Source organism: Rattus rattus, chromosome 1 (assembly GCF_011064425.1).
Source record: "Rattus rattus isolate New Zealand chromosome 1, Rrattus_CSIRO_v1, whole genome shotgun sequence".
Classification (NCBI taxonomy): Eukaryota; Metazoa; Chordata; class Mammalia; order Rodentia; family Muridae; genus Rattus; species Rattus rattus.
The window spans coordinates 91912648-91936384 of record NC_046154.1 but is presented as its reverse complement, the minus strand read 5'-3'; the positions used below and the strand labels follow the sequence as shown (position 1 = coordinate 91936384).

At 38.3% G+C, this 23737-nt stretch overlaps 1 protein-coding gene across 4 annotated transcripts in view; it reads right to left on the bottom strand.

Annotated features, from left to right (window-relative positions):
* Positions 1–23737, bottom strand: part of Ptbp3 (polypyrimidine tract binding protein 3) — an 81001-nt gene that overhangs the window by 31119 nt on the left and 26145 nt on the right. For 3 of the 4 annotated variants that reach the window (XM_032903477.1, XM_032903484.1, XM_032903491.1), the window contains 2 exons: positions 14014–14183; positions 8285–8431 (listed from right to left, as the gene is read on the bottom strand). In XM_032903477.1, coding sequence (XP_032759368.1) covers positions 8285–8431; positions 14014–14183 — 317 coding nt within the window. The remainder of the gene's footprint in view (positions 1–8284; positions 8432–14013; positions 14184–23737) is intronic. The other variant, XM_032903499.1, reaches the window with a different exon arrangement.

Here is a 23737-nt window from a genome sequence, read left to right as displayed (position 1 = left end):
TAGACCGCACCGGTGTTCACAGAGCACCGACTCAGCCTTCTCAGTAACTGGCAAGAAAGTGAACATATGCTTTTAAAGTGGGGTGCAGTGGTGCTACACTGGTAACACTAGCACCATAAAGGGTAAAATAAGAGATGGGGGGGGGAGGATCAGAGGCAAAGAAAGGAGTAAAGAGATGGAGGAAAGAAGGAGGGGCAGAAAAGGGCTTTTGAAAATAAAAGTAAAAGGGGGAGAGACCTGAAAAATGGTAGATATATTTCGTAATTATAAGACTTTGTGCTTTTTGTTTTATATTGAGACAGGGTTTCATGATGTAGCTAAGGACACTTTTGAACTAAAATCCTATTGCCTCAGTCTCTCAGTGCTGGGATTATAAATATGCAGTACTGCGACACCAAGTTCTTAGCAGCAATTTTCAATTAAGCACAAACATTTAAGAAAAACAGTGTTTGAAGATGAAAATGCATTTGATGCTTACAGTTATAGTACAAAAAAATTACTACTGTGGGAGATGATTTTTAGACAGTTAAGGCAACAATACTAGAATGGTTATACTATTAATAAGGGAAACAGACATCAGTATAATCAAAGAACACAAGGACTTTAATATTAATAGTTAGAGTGGGAAAATATAGTTGTTATTAAAATGTACCCAGGGAACATGGTGGCAGAGACTTGTGATCCCAGCACTTACAAGTGACAAAGGAGGAGAGGAGTAAAAGGACAGCCTAGGCTAACCAAGTGAGCTCAACCTAACGAGCATCATAGTGAGTCCCCTCCCTTAACAAATAAAACGTACAGTGCCTGTGTGATCTGAAGATACACTTCTAAGGTCGAGAATATGGAAACTAGAATAGAGTGAACATGATGGTCTTTACTATACATTGTAATAATTGTTTAGAGAACATTTTCAAGGTAAAACCTTACAAAGTCATTTTTGCAAATTCATAAACTACCTAACAAGGTCAAGAAAACCCCAAAGTAAAAAGTTTTCAAATGTAGGACCCCACAATTATATTTAGTAATTATAGTTTTCCAGTAAAGAAAGGAGGTAAAACTACTTCATATGGACTTGATCCTTTGACAACTGTGTCCACAACTGAGTCACATGTTTGTTTTGGGGTATCCTCAGAAAAAAAAGGAGTGGGGATGTGAATCTGACTTCTTGGCTTTGAAAAATATAAGCAGGATTTATATATGTGTAAACAGGTACTTTCCCTTTTGACTTATATCTGGTGGGGTTTGGAATAAAAGTGTTGGGGAAAAAAAAATCAAGGCTATCTAAGAATAAACTAGGCCATTTGGGTGACTGTGGTTGCCTAGCAACTGGGATTTCTCACTGTTTCCATTTGGCATAATCCAATCTCTAAGTTTTTATTAAATTATCTTTTGTTCTGACAATCTATGCTAACATACTTAGGAATCAAACTACTATGAAAAACTGTATGATTTACATGAGGAAAATGTTTAAATTCTACTAAAAAACTTTAATAAAAAACAAAACAGAACTTGTACTAAAGATTCAGAGAAGAATATGTTAATTATTTCTGAATTTACAAAAAAAATCAAATTCCAATTTTTTAAAAGAAAACAAGACTTAATAAAAATAACTGTAAGGACTATTATCAGTTAATTCTGAAGAGACAATACACTACTCTGCAAAAAATTAACTCACAGTACACACTAAAGCAGGAATGCAGTGGAAGAAAAAGTCAAGTCTAAGCTAGACTTGGAGTTCATGCCAAGTGAACAGAATTCATGAACACAGCATGTAGCATATACTTATTAACAAGTGTATATAAATACATTGTAAGCATGCAGAAAGGGCATGCTATGAAGCTAGGATAAAGTTCATATCAGTAGATTAATAGATCAGTTATTAAATAAACCAGAAGAAATTATCTTTACATTAGGAAGAATAAAGTGCTACCTTTATAATAATAATATATAGCACATATATCATGTAGATATCACATATATAAAACAAAAAAATCTAAGACAACAAAGACTTGAATATCAAACCAAAAGCAATCAAATTAATGGAGAGGCTGGAAAGATGGCTGAGCTGCTAAGAGCACTTGTTGCTCTTGGCAAAGACCTGGGTTGAGTTTGTAAGCAGCCACATAGTAGCACAACCACCCACGACTTAAGTTCCAAGCAACTACATGTTTTCTTCTGATGTCCATGGCATCAGGCATGTACATATATGCACAGGTTTATAAATATAAATATTTTTTTTTCTTTTTTTTGGAGCTGGGGACCGAACCCAGGGCCTTGCGCTTGCTAGGCAAGCACTCTACCACTGAGATAAATCCCCAACCCCATAAATATATTTTAAAATATAAAAAGTTGTTTTTTATCTTAATGTTATGTTGGATCACGATATGAAAAAGGACCATCTTGAGGAAAATTACCAACATAAAAATGATTTATTTATTTTTATTGGATATTTTATATATTTACGTTTCAAATGTTATCCCCTTTCCCTCCCTCTCCCATCTCCCCTCCGCCTGCTTCTATGAGGATGTTCCCCGCTCCCACCCACCCACTCCCACCTCAACACTCTGGCATTCCCATACACTGGGGAAATGAGCCTCCACAGGACGAAGGGCCTCTCCTCCTATTGATGGCAGACAAGGCCATCCTCTGCTACATATGCAGCCGGAGCCATGGGTCCCTCCATGTGTACTCTTTGGTTGGTGGTTTAGTCCCCTGGAGCTCTGGGTGGTCTGGTTGGTTGATATTGTCATTCTTCCTATGGGGCTGCAAACCTTTTCAGCTCCTTCAGTCCTTTCTCTAACGCCCCACTGGGGTTCCCATAGTTTAAAAATAATTTTTAAAATATTCTTTTATAAATTTTTATTTATCTAAGTACACTGCGTCAGATCCCATTACAGATGGTTTTGAGTCACCATGTGGTTGCTGGGAAATAAACTCAGGATCTCTGGAAGAGCGGTCAGTGCCCTTAACCACTGAGCCATCTCTCCAGCACCTTTTAAAATGTTTGTTTTTTTTTAATTGTTTATAAATTATGTAAACACAAACAGGGAAAAGTTCCAAAGATGGATGAGTTAATGGTTTTCCTTAACAACCATTAAAATGTACACTTACAAATTACTTAAAGACAAATTTATTATGAGCAAGGAAAGATGGCTCATCAGCTAAAAGCACCTGCCAAAATGCAAGCATGAGACCTTGAGTTTGAATCCCTAGAACTCAAGGAAAGCTGCACAAGCACGGCCATATCCCTCGTCCCATCTTCCCTTCTCCTCTCCCCTATGTCTAGATGAGGGTGCTCCTCCACCCACTCACTCACTCCCACCTCACCTCTCTTAGCATGACCCTTCCGTGGACCATCAAGCCTCTGTAGGACCAAGGGCCTCCCTTCCCATTGCTGTCAGATAAGGCCATCCTGTGCTACTTATGTATCTGGAGCCTCGGATCCCTCCATGTATATTCATTGGTTGGTAGTTTAGTTTCTGAGAACTGTGGATGGTCCAGTTAGTTGATGTTGTTCTTACTATGGGGTTGCAATCCCCTTAGTTTCTTCGGTCATTCTCCTAGCTCTTCCATTGGGGTCCCTGGGCTTAATCCAATGGTTGGCTATACCTGCATCCTTACTGGTCAGGTGCTGGTAGAACCTCCCAGGGAACAGCCAAATCAGGCTCCTGTTATCAAGCATTTCTGGGCATCAGCAATAGTTTTGGGACTTGGTGTCTACAGATGGGATGGATCCCTAGGTGAAGCGGTCACTCTATGTCCTTTCCTTCAGTCTCTGTTCCATTTTCTGTCTCTGTCTGTGATGGTTTATATATGCTCAGCCCAAGGAGTGTCATTATTAGGTATTGCCCAGTTGGAATAGGTGTGGCCTTGTTCAAGTAGGCATGGTACTGTGGGGGTTTGAGCTTTAAGACCCTCATCCTAGCTGCCCGGTAGTCAATATTCTGCTAGCAGTCTTCAGATGAAGAGGTAGAACTCTCAGCTTCTCCTGCACTATGCCTGCCTGAATGCTGCCATGTTCCCACCCTGATGATAACAGACTGAACCTCTGAACCTATAAACTAGCCCCAATTAAATGTCCTTATAAGAGTTGCCTTGGTTGTGGTGTCTGTTCACCGCAGTAAAACCCTAACTAAGACACTGTCTTTCATTTGGACAGAAACATTTCTGGGTTAACAATTTTGAGAAGGGTAGGTGCCCCATCCCTCAACTAGGGACTGTGCCTATCGACTGGAGGTGGTCTCTACAGGTTCTATCTCCCCTTTGTTGCATATTTTAGCTAAAATCATCCCCATTGGGTCCTGGGAGCCTCTCATTTCCCTGTCAGCTAGTGGCTACCCCCAGTTCCCTTTCCCCAACTGCTACATATTACAACTCAATTTCCTGACCCTCTGTACTTCTCTCCTGTACCTTCCAATACCTACCATTCCCCCCCCCTCCTTTTTTTCCCTCCCTGGTCATTCCCTCCCTCTAACTCCTGTGATTATTTTGTTCCCCTTCTATGTAGGATTGAAGCATTCACACTTTGGTTTTCCTTCTTAAGCTACGTATGGTTTGTGGGTTGTACCTTGGGGTATCCTGAACTTTTGGGCTAATATCCATTTGTCAGTGAGTACATACCATGTGTTCTTTTGTGTCTGGGTTTCCTCACTCAGGATATTTTCTAGTTCCATCCATTTGCCTGTGAATTTCACGAAATCACTGTTTTTAACAGCTGCAAAATAACACTCCATTGTGTAGATGTACCACATTTTCTGTATCCATTCCTCTGTTGAGGGACATCTGGGTTCTTTCCAGCTTCTGGTTATTATAAATAAGGCTGCTATGAACATAGTGGAACATGTGTCCTTGTTATGTGTTGGAGCATCTTTAGGGCATATGCAAGGAGAGATATAGCTGGGTCTTCAGGTAGAGCTATTTCCAATTTAGTGAGAAATAGTTTGAGTTCCAAAATGGTTGTACCAGCTTGCAGTCCCACCAACAATGGAGGAGTGGTCCTATTTCTCCATATCCCTGCCAGCATCTACTGTCAACTGAGTTTTGATCTTAGCCATTCTGACTAGCGTGAGGTGGTATCTCAGGGTTGTTTTGATTTGCATTCCCTGATGACTAAGGATGTTGAACATTTCTTTAAGTGCATCTCAGACATCTGGACTCCTCAATTGAGAATTCTTCGTTTAGCTCTGTACACCATTTTTAATAGGGTTATTTGGTTCTCTGGAATCTAACTTGAGTTCTTTGTATATTTTGGATATTAGCCCTCTATCAGATATGGGGTTTGTAAAGATCTTTTCCCAATCTGTGGGTGGCCATTTTGTCCTAATGACAGTGTCCTTTGCCTTGCATAATAAGCTTTTCAATTATATAAAGTCCCATTTATCGATTATTGATCTCAGAACATGAGCCATTGGTGTTTTGTTCAAGAAAATTTCCCATGTCCATGTGTTCAAGGCTCTTATTAGATGTAGTGTATCTGGTTTTATGTGGAGGTTCTTGATCCACTTGGACTTGAGCTTTGTACAGGGCGATAAGAATGGATCAATTTGCATTCTTCTACAAGCTGACCTACAGTTGAACAAGCACCATTAGTTGAACATGCTATCTTTTTTCCACTAGATGGTTTTAGATCCTTTGTCAAAGATCAAGTGACCATAGGTGTGTGGATTCATTTCTGGGTCTTCAATTCTATTCCACTGATCTACCTGCCTGTCTCTGTACCAATACCATACAGTTTATATTGCTATTGCTCTGTAATACAGTTGGAAGTTAGGGATGATGATTCCCTCACATGTTCTTTTATTGTTTAACAGTTTTCGTTATCCTGGGTTTGTTGTTATTCCAGATGAATTTGAGAATCGTTCTAAGTCTATGAAGAACTGAGTTGGAATTTTGATGGGGATTGCATTGAATCTGTAGATTGCTTTTGGTAAGATGGCCATTTTTACTATATTAATCTTGATGATCCATAAGCATGGGACATCTTTCCATCTTCTAAGGTCTTCTTAATTTCTTTTTTTAGAGACTTGAAGTTCTTGTCATACAGATCTTTCACAAGCTTGGTTAGAGTGACATCAGGTATTTTATATTATTTGTGACTATTGTGAAAGGTGTCGTTTCCCTAATTTCTTTCTCAGGCCATTTATCCTTTGAGTAGAGGAAGGTTACTGATTTGTTAGAGATAATTTTATATCCAGCCACTTTGCTGAAGATGTTTATCAGGTTTAGGAGTTCCCTGGTAGAATTTTTTGGGGTCACTAAAATGTATACTATCATATCATCTGCAAATAATGGTATCATGCCTTCTTCCTTCCCAATTTATATTGCTTTGATCTCCTTTTGTTGTCTAATTTCTCTGGCTAGAATTTTGAGTACTGTATTGAATAGATAGGGGGGAGAGTCTGTGGGATTTTAGTAGGATTGCTTCAAATTTCTCTCCATTTAGTTTGATGTTGGCTATATATTGCTTTTATTACGTTTAGGTATGGACCTTGAATTCCTGATCTCACCAATACTTTTAACCTAAATACTTATCCTAATACTCATAGATCACCTTTCAAAGAAGCTTCACTTTGCACGAGATGAAGACCATTACAGAAAACCATACCCGGTCAAAATTCAGAGAGCAACTGGGCCAGGGGCCCAGCCCCAGTGATACATCTACAATACAACTCCTGCATCCCAGGCTCAAGAACATCATGGGGGAACGGGAAGAGGCTGTAAACACTAGAAGATGGGAAGTCTGTTGCGAGACTGTACCTCCTAGAAATGACAGGGAAGTCACATCCATGATACCTACCTCAACATACGGCTGCCTAAGAAAAACAAATCTCATATGTCTCTACTCTTAAAACAAAGTGCCTGCCACCAATTAACAACAGCTGAGCAAGGGAGAATTAGCCTTCCCCAGAGATGCATATTCAAATTGGTTATCCAATACCAGGTGGTCAGCCCTGAAATCATACACACAGAAGCAACATTAAACAGAATCAGCAAGCTACACATAGAAACCCTGTGTGTGAAGTTGAGGATGGATAATAACAAAAGCACATGCATCATCATCATCATCATCATCATCAGAAGGAGGAGGAGGAGGAGGAGGAGGAGGAGGAGGAAGAGAAGGAGGAGAAGGAGAAGGAGAAGGAGAAGGAGAAGGAGAAGGAGGAGAAGGAGAAGGAGAAGGAGAAGGAGAAGGAGAAGGAGAAGAAGAAGAAGAAGAAGAAGAAGAAGAAGAAGAAGAAGAAGAAGAAGAAGAAGAAGAAGAAGAAGCAGCAGCAGCAGCAGTTGTGAATTTGAGAAGGAATGTGGGGAAAAGGAGAAGAAAAGAGGAAGCAATGTAATTATATTGAATTTTAAAAGATATTTAAGAAATAAAGTACATAGGGCTGGAGAGATGGCTCAGTGGTTAAAAGCACTGGTTACTCTTTTAGAGGACCTGGGTTCAATTCCCACCTCCCACAGACAGCTCACACCTGTCTGTAACTCCAGTTCCAGGGAATCTGGTACCTTCTCGGTCATCTATGCAGACAAACACCTAATACATATGATAGACAGACAGATACACACACACACTTTTAAAAAATGTACTTGCTTTGTAGACAAAATTCTTTTCATGTTAAATCAAATTTCTATTTAACCACTTAAAATGAACCTGGACACAGGACTCACCATGAAGTGTATCAAAATAAAAACCCGAAATAAAGCATTATGTTGTTAGATACTATTCCACATTCACTTGAGGAGTCAAAACTCATTTAAAGGACATTTCTGAGCAATGCTCTACATCTTAAACTGCCTCCCAAACATCAAGATAGAACTACTCCTGCCTAGGGATATAGCCTGGGAGAGTGCTGCACACAAGCACACACGAGACCATGAGAGGCAAACGCAAGGCTGTTGACTTCTTTTCAGAACAAGGGTAAATCCAGCTATTTCCTCCACTTCTTTCAGATTTCTGATTTTAGGAGGTACAGGATTTTATCTTAATTATGAAAACAGTTGGGGGAAGGGGTGTTACATCTTTTTTTTTTTTGAGAAACTTTCCCTGAGTAGTCTAGCCTCCTACTTCTAGAATCACAAGAATGTTACCCATGCACAGCCCTCTAACACTACAGCTTCCAATGTTTCCAAATGAAACTTTTGATTATTAAACATTTAGGAACAAATTACATATACATAAGAAATCCTAATGCAGTGTACTAAAAGGAAGGAAAATGTATAGTGGTACAGAAGCTAATTTTAAGTTGTAACATATCTAAGTATTCTTACAGACGCCTGCCATACTCACAGCCTGATTGGGCAGATTGTCAGTCTTAAGTTCTCGGTGATTGGAATACTGGATATAAACAGGCTGACTTCGAAGGTGAGGAGTAACGGGAGTGTAATAATTTATCATAGTAACAGCAGCTTCTTCAGAAGCCATTTCCAAAAAGGCCTGCAATAAACACAAGAAGATGGTTAAGAATCATTCCACATAGATCTAAACTTGTGCTTCTCACCATACATGACATTGTCCCCAAGAGGATAAATTTGAAAAACTGGGTACAATAAAAGTTTTCAACTTAGGAAACTGCCAGTTGATTAAATTATTTTGTTACATTTTATGTTTGTTTTTAAACTTCTGTTCTTCAAATGCCTAAAAATAAATGTTTACATCACCATTACAAATAAATATTCTTAGGAGCTTTTATTTATTTATTTATTTATTTATTTATTTATTTATTTATTTATTGTAAAATCTTGGGCTAAACTGCTAGAGAATACAAAAGAGATGCTAGAATTTCATTCAATAAAGACAAAGAGGTTAAAAATAAAAAAGTCCAAGTGTGAGCATGATGGTGCACACCTTTAGTGCCAGCCCTGGGAGAGCCTCTGAGTTGCAGGACAGCCTGTAACAGAGCACAGTGAGGCCCTGTTAGAGATGGGGAAAGGGATCAGTTGGTGGAAAAGTACTACTCTATCTAAATTCTAAAATAAGATCTGGGTCTAATAACTTGCTCTTCTCCGTTTTTATACACCAGCCATCTACAGATGAAATGGAATGTCCCTTTTTCAGAGTGCCTATCATCACAAACATTGCCACCAGGAAACCAACATATCTGATTTGATAGCAAGGAATGAGAAATAACCATTGCCTGAGTAAAATCTCAATTTAAATCTACCTACCTACTGTAACTTGCAAACCTCAGTTTCCTTTTTTAAAATATGTAGCTATATAAGCAAACTATAACTCAAACACGAAATGACTGTTAGGTTAGAGTGCTAGTTATTAGGTGGTCTGTGTGGGATTCTACAGAAAAGAACTAGAAAATATCAGTGTATGAAGGCACCCACTCAAAATAGCATCCGCATTCAGTTTTCTTTTTCAAAATTTTTAACTTTATTATGTGTATAGGGTTTATGTCTCATGTATGTCTATGCCCATATGAATGCACTGCCCAGAGATGCCAGAAAAGGGAGTTGGATCCCAAGACTGAAGTTACAGACAGTTGGGAACTATCTTATGGGTGATATGATCCAACCCAGATCTCCTGGAAGAGCAGCCAGTACTCTTTACACTGAGCCGGCACTCACATTTAGTTTTGCCTCATTTTTCAATTATTCTTCTACCCTACATTCATCCTGTACACTTTAAAGCAAAAGCTACATATAAATCTGGGAAAGTATTTTTTTACTTTATATATATGTAACTATGTGTTTACACTGTATTCACATAAACATGATTACACATTTATATATAGGTACATACATATGTACACGTACACGTACACACACACACACACACACACACACACTTTGAATTATTACCAGCAAAGAAAAGGGCTGGGTAACACCACGTAAAAAAAAAATTCTCTGCTTATGACATTTTTCTTTATACATGTGAGATACTTTTAATTAAAGGTTTCCCAATTTAAGATTATGAAGAATTTCTTTAAGATTTAAAATTCACCCACAATGAGAAATGAAGTGTACAGTGTCAGCAGAGAACATTAATTTAAGATACCAAGAATCGCTACATTCCATAGCCATTCACTTATATTTGCTCCAAATCAAAAAGTCTTTTGAACATATACTTACTACGTTACAATCTTATCCACCACCCTCTAGGTGGCACATGATTTTAGCTAATGTTCCTAGGGCTTAGAAACAAGTGTTGAGGGTTTTTTCAAAACACAGATTTGGCCAAATGGTGGTAGCCCTTGCCTTTAATTCTAGTACTTGAGAGGCAGAGTCAGGCAGATCTCTGAGTTTTGAGGCCAGCCTGGTCTACAGAGCAAGTTCCACATCAGCCCAGGATAAAGAAAACCCCATCTCATAAAACAAACAAAAACACAGACACACATACATTTCACATAAGATCTGGAGATATTAGAAAATAAAATAGCTTCAAATCCTCCAAATAAAGATTATTTTAAGAAGATGCAAAGGATCAATTCCTAAAATTAGAGAACTACATTAAGTCAATATTGATTGGAATCATTCAAGTGACACTTGGTACCTAATACAGGATGGGAAAAATAGCATGGGGAAAGGCAGAGAAGTAAAAAGTTTCCTGACATCTCATGTTTTACCCTATGTATGGATTTAGTTATGTAGACTGCTATATCCGTCTGTGATGGATTAAATTAGCAACAGAACTTTTTTGATTAGCAGGGTTTTTTTTTTTTTTTTTAAATCTTGGGGAAGGGACAGGGTCTCTCCTACATAGACCTTCTCTGTCCTTAAACTCACTATGTAGACCAGACCCTTGCCTTGGCCTCCTGAGTGCTTATTACTACCACATGCAGTTGGTAATAGAACTTTGAATGTAGCAAGGTCTGCCTACTTTGTTAATGGCTGCTGAAAAAGAGAATATAAACATTCCAACCATACCGAGTACTCAGAACTACCTTCAAGAATACCTCAAATTTATTCAAGAATAACATGATCAAAAAAAGGATTCTATTTTTTAAATGGGTAATAGAGTTGGGCCTGTTTATCCACAGCTTTAAGGCGAGGGCTCCAAGCACAAGTACTGTACACAGGCATAATTCCAGACAGGTAAAGGCAAGAGGTTCTCAATATGCAAAGCTGAAAGGACAGTTTGACTAGGCCACGGTGAGCAGAGGACAGATAAAAGATTCATTTTGTTTTTTCAAAAGAAAACAAATGGTCAACAGCTATTTTTAAAAAATTCAATACAACTAATCAGGGAAATAAAAATTCAACTTTTAACTTGCTGTTTGATAATAGAATGGCTATTACCAAACAGGACTAAGGGTAAGGCCAGGTATGATGGCACACAACACTGATACTAGAAGTCAAGAGGCAGAAGCAGGACGATCTTTGAGCTCAAGGCCAGCCTAGACTACAAAGTGAGACACTGTCTCAATTAAAAAAGAAATGTGTTGAGAGCCTCGTTTGTACTGCTGATGGAAACATAAATCGATGTAACTATTACACACACAGAATAGAGATTCCTTTTTATAAAAAAAATTAAATGGGGCTAGCAATTCATTACTGGGTGTTTATCCAAAAGCAACAAAATCAGAAGGTCACAGAGACATTTGCAGTCTCCTATTTATTTAGTACCATTCACAGCAGCCAAACACAGAACCAACTTAATTGTCTATCAACCAGTGAATGAATAAAGAAAATGTGATACCTGTATATAATAGAATGATTCAGCCATTGAAAAAGAACACCTGCCATTTTTAATGGCCAGTGCTAGAGACTGCTGTGCTCAGTAACTATGCTAAGAACAGAAAGATAAGCACTGCACTATTTCACTGATATGTAGACTCTTTCAAATGCTATTCTCACACAAAGGTAGGCATAGAATGACGGTTACTATTGTCTGGGGAAATTAGTGAGTCACAAGACTTGGAGGAAGTTGATCAATAAATGTGTCTACACCAGTGGTTCTTAGCCTTCCTAATGCTTTAACTTTTTTTTTTTTCTTTTTTTTCGGGGCTGGGGATCGAACCCAGGACCTTGCGCTTCCTAGGCAAGCGCTCTACCACTGAGCCAAATCCCCAACCCCATGCTTTAACTCTTTAACACAACTTCTCATGCTGTGGTGACCTCAATAAAATTTTTTGCTATTTCATAACTATAATTTTGCTGTTATGAATTACTATGTAAATACCTGATATGCAGGAGATCTGATATACAACCTCCATGAAAGGAGATCTTGACGTACAGGTTGAAAACAGCTGGTTTAAGCTGTTAAGATAGCTTGTCTAAGCTATCTTTAAGAGTAAAAATTCTATTGTGCTTTTTCTTAGTAAGGTATTTAAAGACAACAATAATACAGTAAATAATTAAAAAGACTAGAAAACAGGGTTTTAAATGATTTCATCATAAAGAAATAATAATATCAGGTTGTAGCTTGAGTACTTGGCCAGCACAAGAAAAGAGCTAGGGTCAAACCCTAACAACTGCTCCCTCTACCCTGACTGCCCCCTCCCCCAACACCCCCAAAAAAAGAGAGAAAGAGGATGGTAAGAATGTTTCATATGTTTTGAATCTGATTTAAATATATATTCATGAATTAAAACATCAAATACCCCATTTATACACAGAGATTGCATTTTGCATGTATCCATTAAAATGTATCCTGTACGGTTTAAGAAACAAAACAGTTTTGACAGGTAGAAAAGAGGAGGTGGTATGAGAAGAGTTCAGAAAGAAGGAATGAGTAAGACCAATCAATGTATGAAACTCGCAAAAGTACCAAAAATAATATCTTAAAAAATAATTTAATATAAACACTCGTTGAAGTTACTCTTATGTCTTTCAAATTATTAAGGAAGCTACACAATAATTCCACAACTGGAATGTGCATAAGGGTCAATGGAAGCAGGAGACATGGCGTTGTTTTGGGCTAACCTAAAGCAACAACTGGCTACAACAGACCAAAGCACCAGAGAAGATCCACAGCAATCAGGTTTTTTTTTAAAAAAAAAAAAGAAAAAAAGAAAAAAAAAGAAATGAACTCTTACAAGAAAAGTGGCCTACTGTAAGCAAATGCATTATAAAAAGAAAACCACTCACTTTCTATCTTATATATGTGTCTGCCTGACTGTATGTGTGCATCGTGTATACCTGCTGCCCATGGACTCTGGAGAAGGTATCAGTCAGACCCCCTGGAAGGGCAGGAACAGCCAGCTATGGGCCTGGAAACTGGACCTGGGTCCACTACATGAGCAACAAAGGCTCTTAACTAACTGCTGAGCTAAATCTCTGGCCTTTTAAAAGTGACTGCTTTCACTTTTAAAAAAATACTAACTGTTCAGCTGTATCTAGCTAGACATTCGGTTTTCCTTTACAAATGATGTAGCCCCCAAACCTTTTTGTTGCTGTTGTTTGTTTTGTTATAAGACAGGATCTTTCAACATAGCCCTGGCTGTCCTGGAACTTAATGTATGGAACTCACTGGGCTAGCCTTGAACTCAAGAGACTCACCTACCCCTAACTCTCTAGCACTGGGATTAAAGGTGTGTGCCTCTATGCCAGCTGTTCCCAACTCTTAAATCCCAGGTAAAAGACAATTAGATCTTTAGCTTATAGTGATAATTGCATTGTTCTTTAGTTGGACAAATGACGTGCCAATTTATAATTTCAATATCAGGGTCTCTTAGGCATAATAGGACATTTTTAAGAATCATCCTATAATTGAAAACATGAAGTAAAATACGAAATAGGGCTCAAAGAATCAGACCTCAAATCATTAGATAAGAAATTTTCCTGTTTATTGTATTAATTTTTGCTTGTTGTCACACAAGGAAAAAAAATCAACTTAAAAACTAATCTGTGGTTACAGATAGCCACACGGCAGCACACACATGGTTCCTGATACTTAGAAGGCTGAACTTTAGAAAGGTCACTTGAGCTTATGAATTTTACATCAGCCAGAGCAACAGAGACCCGGTCTCAAGTCAACTAGTTAATTTTAAGTTCAAGAAAATAAAAATTACATGAAATACTAACACCCAGAAGATAATCACTCAGTGTCAATCTTTAAATATTACATACCTGGCTTTTTCCTTTCAACATCAAAAGATTAGTTACTTTGCCAAATGGTAGACCTAATGATATGACCTCTGCTTCGGTGACATCACATGGAATTTTTCGAAGATGGAGAACACGGGAAGGCGAACAGGGAGGTCTATCTCCTTTAAATTTCTTGTTGTCATTCCCATTAGCTAAAAAAACATAAGATTTTTTTTTTAATTACAAAACTAATTTGGGTTGACATACTACATTAACTAAAAATTGCCACACTTGACCTAGTGCACCAGATTTGAAATTAATGGAGCTATGGGTTTTGAAACCAATCACCTCTTAATAAATCCACTTTTGGTTTTTCACTGTGGCCATCACATTTAATTGTTGTCTGATTTTTCTTTGAGGAAAAGTATTAGGATAAATCAATTCTATTGCTTCATAGAGTCAGGTATCACTTTCATGAGGTAAGCACTAACCACAAGTCTACCTTCTTTATGTTTAGATACACAACACTTAACTACAACTACCTACAGTAGTCAATACAGTGACAGACTTGTACAAAGTCAATATGCACAGGTTTGCAGTCTGAGGCACAAGCTACACCATATATAACACATACACCTAAGTGTAGTAAGTAAATTATACTGCCCAGGTCTGTGTAAACACACTCTAGCACAGTAGTTCTCAACCCTCCTAATGCTACAACCCCTTAATACAGTCCATGTTGTGGTGATCCCAACCATAAAGTTATTTTTGTTGCTACTTCACAACTGTAATTTTGCTTGTTATGAATTATAGTATGAATATTTGTATTTTCTGACCATCTTAGGTAACCCCTGTGAAAGGGTTGTTCAACCCCCACATGTCGTAATCCATAGGTTGAGAGACCCTACTCTAGGAAGTTCACTGCATATTCAGAAAGCATGCCAATCACTAACTGAGGAATGACTATACCTCTACAATGTTCAAAATGTCTCATGTGTGTATTTATTTTTATGAGTATAAGTGTTTTTCATGCATGCATGCATGTATGTATGTACAATCAGCATGCCTGGTGCCCAAGAAATCAGAACTAGGTACTAGAGTCCCTGGAACTGAGATTATGGACAGTTTTAAGCTGCCATGTCGGTGATGGAAACCGAACCTGGGTCTTCTACAAGAGCATCCAGTACTCAACCTTATTCAGGAATCTCTCTAGTCCACTAATATATTGTTAAAGGACCCTTTTCAAATGTTTTATACTGCAAAATTAAAAGAACTAAAACAAAATTTAAGCCAGGTTGTGGTGGCACAAACCTTTTAATCCCAGAAAGCAGTGGCAGACAGATCTCTGAGTTCAAAGCCAGCCTGATCTAAAGAGTGAGTTCCAGACCAGTCAGAGCTCAACAAACAAACAACAAATTTTAAGAAAGATCCATCCCATATACAGTCACCAAACCCAGACACTATTGCAGATGCCAAGAAGTGCATGCTGACAAGAGCCTTATATAGCTGTCTCCTGAGAGGCTCTACCAGAGTCTGACAAACACAGAGGCAGATGCTCACAGCCAGCCATTGGACTAAGCACGGGGACCCCAGTGGAGGAGTTAGAGAAAGGGCTAAAGGAGCTGAAGGGGTTTGCAACCCCATAGGAAGAACAACAATATCAACCAACCAGACACCCCAAAGCTCCCAGGGACTAAACCACCAACAAAAGACTACAAATGGACAGGCCCATGGCTCCAGCAACATATGTTACAGAGGATGGATGGCCTTTTTGGGCACCAATGGGAAGAGAGGCCCTTGGTCCTGTGAAGGCTTGATGCCCCAGTGTAGGAGAATGCCAGGAGGGATTGGGATAATGGATAGGGGAGCACCCTCACAGAATCAGGAGGAGGGTGAACGGGATAGGGGTTTTCCAGAGGGGAAACTGGGAAAGGGAATAACATTTGAAATGTAAATAAAGAAATACCCAATTTAAAGAAAATCATGATATAAATTTTTGTATAAATACAACCAAAACAATCTGGATGAGTTATCTATAAAATTTCAGTTTATTTCTTAAGCATTATAGGCTTAATCTATTATGTATTAGCTACATTTTGTGTTCTTATGATAATCCTACTCAGTAGTAATAAGCAGACCTTGGTTAAGATATGCATTTTCCAATACCCCCACATGCTTTAAACTACATGCATGCCACTCAGCACTCTGCAGTACTGTATGTCCCAATGATGCTGTCCTGCTCTAAAATTTCAGACCAGTCACTGCAAAAAATGAACTGATTGTCCTAGCACATAGCAAGATCTTATTCAGATCATACTAACTACAATTGACCTGCCTATAAAGATTATTCAAGTTTATGCAGATGAAATTCAGAAATATTTTTCTTCCAGGAATATTATGAGGATAGGCCAAATATAACTATTTAAATTTTTATTATAATCCTTTTAAATATTAAATATTTGCCACTAAAATTTTTATTACAATCTTTTTAAATATTAAATATATTTGCCACTATTGGCAGAAAAATACAATCTTGCCAAACTCCTAATATCCCTTTTCTAAAAACTAATGAAAATGTACTACCTATAATCCTATATAGATGTCATGAGGACCATATAAAAAACACAGCAATATTTAATGTTGTGTCTGTGACATACAACTTGACCTAAAAATATATAAACTGAACATTCCCTATTGCCCTACACACACTACCACTCGCCCCCACATTTGTATTTGTAACAGGTATGTATGTATGTTAGTACACTGCTAGGTTGTATTTCTGTGTTTTGCACCTAGGACCTCATACATGCTAGGTCACTATTCTCCCACATTTTAGTGATTCAAATGAATATTATTTCAAGCATATGAATACAAAGACTATCTCACTAATTTGCTTTTGTTTTATTTTGTATTGTTAACAATAGCTATAATTATGCTTTTATTAATCTGTCATAAGGGTTTCTCCATTCATCTGATGTTGTGACATATTTTATAATTTCTTGGTTTTGGCCTGTTCTTGTATGCATAGATTAAGCCAGGCCGATCATGGGAGCATTATTTGTATGTTATGTTAACTCAAACATAGGTGAGAGTGCTATAATTCAAAACAAAATGCAGACTTAGGGGTATATTTTTAGATCTTCTGAAACATGGGTAGATGACAGGAGATTTGATTTCTTGATTAAGAACCAGATTTTATAATATGATCTTCTATAATTTATGACGACTGGTTCAAGTTATAAAATTGCACCTCATCACTTCTTAGTCACTGTTCTATTGTGCTGTGAAGAGACACCATGATTAAGGCAACTCTTACAGAAGAAAACATTTAATTGTGGGCTTGCTTACAGTTTCAGAGGTTTATCAGTCCACTCTCATCGTGACTGGGAGCATGGCAGCACCATGGTGCTAGAGAAGTCTTGCAAGCTGTATTCTGATTCACTGGCCAAGACAGAGTGACACTGTGCTTTTGAACCCCAACTCCCACCCTTCCCAGGGATACACTTCCTCCAACAAGACCACACCTATCCCAACAAGGTCACACTTCCTAACTCTTCTCAGATGCTGCCACTCCCTGATGACTAAGCAATCAAATAATCAGCCTACGGAGGCCATTCTTAATCAAACCACCACTATCACCATCATTCCCATCCTCAGAGGTTAAGGAAAGTTAAAACTGGACTTCATCTCAATCAATCTTCTTTTACCATTGACCTTCCACTTTCAAGTGGAAGAAGGAAATTGGTTTTTTATTCTTGTGTGGCAATCTAGTAATAATTTGGGAATTCTGTTTTGAAAGGAAAAGGAAAACAGACATTAGAATGACCATTAAGAGTGTGTATTATCATTATCATACACACACACACACACACACACACACACACACACACACACACACACACACACACCCCATGTACATATTTTGCTCATCTTGTGTAATTTGTCAGGACTCATAACTGTATCAAAGTATTTCTCTATAACTTTCTTTTTGTAATATAGCCATGAATAGACTTTAGTATTAATATTATCATAGTTTCATAAGTAGGCTGCATAATCATCAGTCAAGTCAAGAAACAGAATACTGGGGTTGGGGATTTAGCTCAGCGGTAGAGCACTTGCCTAGCAAGCGCAAGGCCCTGGGTTAGGTCCCCAGCTCCGAAAAAAAAAAAAAAAAAAAAGTAGAATACTGGGCGGGAATGATGGACTAGCAGTTAAGACCTATAGGTTGATGTTATTATGCAGGTGAAGGCAGGTACAGGATAGAACGAGGCCTGTCATTGGACGAAAAGGAAGGATGTCATTGGCGAGAGAAAAGCTTTAGAGAGAAGATCAGAGTGAGGGGGAGAGCAGCTGAGAGAACATAGAGACAGATGTTAAGATTTCTCTCTGCACATGACTATTTTTAAGGGATGGGTGTATAAAGGATTTTGTGCTGTTTAGATGGGCAATTATATCTTATCAATTGGATCGGAGGTTATTGTGTTGTGTGTTCTTTCATGTGGCGATTTAATTGAGTTCAAGAGAGTGTGTGGTGGCGGGACACACTGAGCCTGCCACAGAATTGGGATGTGTATGTCTGGTGTGGAAACCTGCCTTGGGAACTAGATGGGTAGAGAGATTGCTGCCAGGCTCAGAGAGTGGTCATCAGCAGTATGATATGGGATGGTACAGAGCAGGTGAGACACTTTGTTGACTGAGATGAAAATATCTCACAGATGCCATGTGCCCCTGCGGTGACAGCTCTAGTGTGGGATAAAAGAAACCTTTCTATTAATTATACTGCAACAAAGACCTCTCCCTGCTACTCTTCCCTAATCAGTTTTCAGCACCCACACCAGGTGACTGACCACCTATAATCCCAGTTCTAAGGAATCCACTGACCTCTACTGGTATCCTGAGACACCCACACACAACACATTCACTCACACAGAAACACACGTCCTTTATGCATATGAGGTTTTTTCTCTTTCCATTTACATTTATCTTCCAATCATATTGATTTTTCACAACATAGATTCACAATATTTGTGTCATTAAACATTGTATAAATGAGCCAATATATAACATATACTGATATGTTAAATATATAACATTTAGCATTATGCTTGTGAAGTTAAACAACATTGAATATTATATGTTTGTAATAGCAAGATAAAAAAGCCACGAGTGACTTAGGCTCTAGGCTGTCTCTCTTGCTAAAAGGTAACCATCATCTTTACAATCGGAGATGAAAGATAGACGTTTTCCAAGCAGAACGAGAAAAGACAAACAGTATACAGAGATGACCCACAGGCCCCATAAAACACTTGTACTTATTAGTCAAGGCCACATAGAGCTAAAAGGAAGACTTTTAAAAGGTCAATCTGAGTAACAATGGGCTGAAATAAAAATCAGTTCTTTTAAACAAACAGAATACTATCAGTTCCTGCCATTAGTTTATACAACTATATTTAAAAGGAGATAGGAGTTATGAAGTGTTGAAATGTAATCATAGTTACCAGAGACATTTTTTAAAAAAGCCTTAACACTGCAGATCCATGTTCAAGATCCCAGATATAAAAAACATTGCCCTGTGCACAAGGGTACATGAGCACACACACTAGTGAAAGCAGCATAATACAAAAACAAAATAATCTAAGTTGAGTCAAAATATCTTTAAGTCTATTTTAGGTAAAGATCATAGGAAGGGATATTCTTTATTTTAGAATAAGCTTCATAATTTAAAGCTCCCACAGAATATGTAGCTACAAGAAAGGATTTTTTATTACATTTTATTTATTGATTTTATGTAGACATGTGTGTCACAGCAGATGTGTGAAAGTCAAAGGACAACAGGAGTCAGTTCTCTCCATCCGCCATGTAGGAACTGCCTGGTGATCACACTCAAGTCACAAGGTGTGGTAGCAAGTGCCTTTTACCCCTACCCCCAGCATCTCAGGTAACCCGTCATACATGAGATTTTAAAATAACAATATACACAGAGAATAACCATAGGTCCCACATTGCCTAGGGAGTCACAGCTTGGCACCAGTGTTCCAGTGTCCTTACGCAACATAAAATCTTCATTTTAAATGTATCTATAACTATATTATTAATAGTTGTACCAAAATAAGCAAGAATGGGATTTGGTAGATTTAATTCCTTAGTGTTAAGTTTTCTGCTAGTCTCATCTTCCTATTTAGATAGAACAGTTAAATCTGAAAGTTAATCAATGAGAGACTGATGCTCTTTATGAAATCCCTCATGGACAACATACAGACCTTTTGATTTAAAAGTAGCAGGTACAATAGGATATAGGATATGAATAAGTAAAATTAACCTATTGCCTATACTTCCCCCCTCCCACACACACACACACACAAATTTTTTTTTCCTTTCCACTTTTTAAAAATATAGCCAAGGATGATCCTGAAGTTCTGATCCTTCTGCCTCCTCTTCCCCGTGCTAGGACTAAAGGAATGCACCATCATGTGGGACCACTTGGTGGCCAGGCCAACAGCTGAAAATGTGGGAATCCGTTGACAAGGCACATGTGAAATACAACTTTATCACTATTTTGTTTAAAAAGCTTGCAATAAATCAACTCACAGCTTTCCTTAATTAATACCGCATGCTATAGAGAGAGACATAATCCATGAGACAGCAACTCTATTTAGCAGGCTCTATCAGTTCAATGTTGTCATCATTTGCTAACTTCAGAAAATCAATTATTACATGGTACTGACATGCTTCTGAATCCCTTTAGTAGATCCCAACTGAATGTTACAGGAGCAATTCTATCTAATATGTTTAAATTCACTTAAAAAAGTTCAACATTAGGCTGAAGAGATGGCTCAACAGTTAAGAGCACTGGCTGCTCTTCCAGAGGTCCTGATTCAATTCCCAGCAACAACATGGTGGCTCACAACCAACTGTAATGGGATCTGATGCCCTCTTCTGGTATCTGGTATACTCACATACATGAAATAAATAAATAAATCTTTTTTTTTTTTAAAAAAAGTTCAACATTAAAGGTAGAAACTGCTATCATCATTTTAAGGTAAGACAGAATTTTGTAGTGAGGGCTGGCCTAGAACTTGCTGTCACTGAATTTGAAATCCTCCTGCTTAGGTTTCCTGAGTCCTGGCTAAGATAACATTTTGAGGTACTACTAAGCTATAAATATAGGTGCCACATACTCAGAGTAAGAACACTGTTCTTACTAAAAAGCACAGAGATAAAAAGCTCCAAGACAAATGTTAATTTAAAGTCTGTGCACTCTGACAATCAACATTCAACTGCAGAGCCTTATCTAGATATTACATACACTAACATTCCAAGACAAAGTCCCAATGACCCATGGCACCTACCCCCAAAGATTCGTCTCGAGACAACCAGTGCTGTAAAGCTTAATAGTTAACAAGATGGCATAAAGTTAGTTTGTCCTTTCAGATTTGGCTTTTGCCTCAGCTTTAGACCACACAAAAATGATCTATGAAGTTGACTGAGTACACTGCCCCTCTACAGATATAAAAGGCTCTGTCCCCTCAGTGGCAGAAGCTACCTGCTGCAGATCCATCACAGAGTGTGTAATAATCTCTCTATGTCAGTTCTCTTCTGTCTTTTGGTAAATTTACAGCTATGCATCATTAGCCCATACATGGCAAAAAGTTTGAGTCAGCCACGTAGTTGCAACAGGATTGATACAAACTAATTCCTGTTTTCAAACAAAAATATTTCTAGCAATACAAAGTAGTTTCTCAGACTTAAAGTATTTTTAAAATTGATATTCAGATTATCTACAAAAATTTTCTGATTCTACTAAAGGAAAAAAGATCACTCAGCAAGTCAGTATTCATGGCTTTCACTTTGGGGTACAGTAGGACTTTATTAAAATGTTTGTTCTCAAGCAGTGGTGGCATACCCCTTTAATCCCAGCCCTCAGGAGGAAGAGGCAAGCAGATCTCTATGAGTTCAAGACCAGCCTGGTCTACAGATTGATTTCTAAGCAGCCAGGGCTATACAAAGAAACCTTGTCTCAAAACAAAACAAAAAACAAAAAAAGTTTGTGTATCTTAAGAAAGCATCAAAGTCTACGCTTATGACGTGTGTGTGAGTGTGTGTGTGTGTGTGTGTGTGTGTGTGTGTGTGTGTGTGTATGACACATGTATATGGATGCCCATGGAGGTCAAAAAAGAACGTTAAAACTCTTTGAAGATGGTGCTACAGGCAGTTGTGAGCCACACTCACATTGTTTCAGTGGTGAATGCCTGTAACATCAGAAACATTCTGAAGGCAGAGGCAGAAATATCACAAGTTCAGACAAACCTGGGTTTGGATTATTACAAAGAAATGAAGTTATATTTTAAAGGTTTCCTTGGTTCTAGAGATACAATTTCATCTTAATACATGTGAGGTCTTAGGTCCACTTCCCAGCACAATGAAAGAAAAGTTTATTACCAAGTGGAAATCATAAGGACACACACACACACACACATCCTTCAGGACATAGAGCTCTGAGAATCTAGGACAATCTAAAAGGAACATTAAGAGATGCATGAAGCAAACAAGTCTAGTTGGGTAGGCTCTGTCTAACATTTGCAAGGACTGGATTAGATTCCTAGCAACACACCTCACACCTTGGCAAAAAATAAAAAATAAAAATAAAAGAGACATAAATAAAAGAAAAATGAAAACCATACACTTCAAATTAGAATAGCCAATGACACTCCAGCATTCTCTGTTCTTGCCCCTCACACTTCTACACTGGAGTTAGACACGTATGGGAACCAGCCTTACATGGGTACTGATGATCTATCAGGCCCTCATACTTGCACAGCAAGTTGGAGAAGGCAAAGTAAGTAAACAAAAAACATTCTAATTATCCAAAATAGCATATTTTTTAAGGAGAAAGAAACGACAAAATATGTAAGAGAAGCTAGAACCAAGCAAGACAGATGCGCTGGTTAGACCTTTTTTTTTTTTTTTTTTTTTTTTTTTTTTTTCCGACTGGGGACCGAACCCAGGGCCTTGCGTTTGCTGAGCAAGCGCTCTACCACTGAGCTAAATCCCCAACCCCTAGACCTTTAACTGAAATCCCAGGAGGCAACAGCTCTGTGGAATTGGATCTCTCCTGAGAAGAAGAATGAAAATTTGACTAGCGGTGGTGCTCAAGCCTATCTGTATGTCTGATGCATGACCTAAGAGCTCTAAAACAAAGGCAAACATCTCCTCCACACAGAAACTTCAGGGGTGAGTTTGTATATTTCAAGTGCTTCCAAGTTATTCTAAGTGTGCTGGTTAATCTTGATTGTTAACTTCAAGACTCTTATAACAGACTCATTCGGAGATAAACCCTTGGGTGTAGTCTAGAAAGGCTTTCCAAAGAGGCTTTACTTAAGTGGGAAGACCCACCCTAAACGTGGGCACTATCTTTCCATGATGGAGACTTCTAGAAGGAATAAAAAGGGAAAGAAAGGTAATGAGTACTAGCATCCATCTTTCTTTGCTTCCTGGTATGCATGTGCATAGGACTACCTATGTACTGCATCCTTATAGAGGTCAGAAATAGATTTGGGTGTCTTCCTCTATCACTCTTCACCTTAATTTCTGAGACAGGGTCTCTCACTAAACCTAGAGCTCCTTGTTTTGGCTAGACTAGCTGGCCATCAAGCTCCAAGGATTCTCTCTTCTTTTCCCCTCACACCCTAACACTGCGTGACAGACATGGACATTAAACAGTCATGGGCGTTCAAAACCAGGCCCTCATGCTCTCATAGCAAGCACT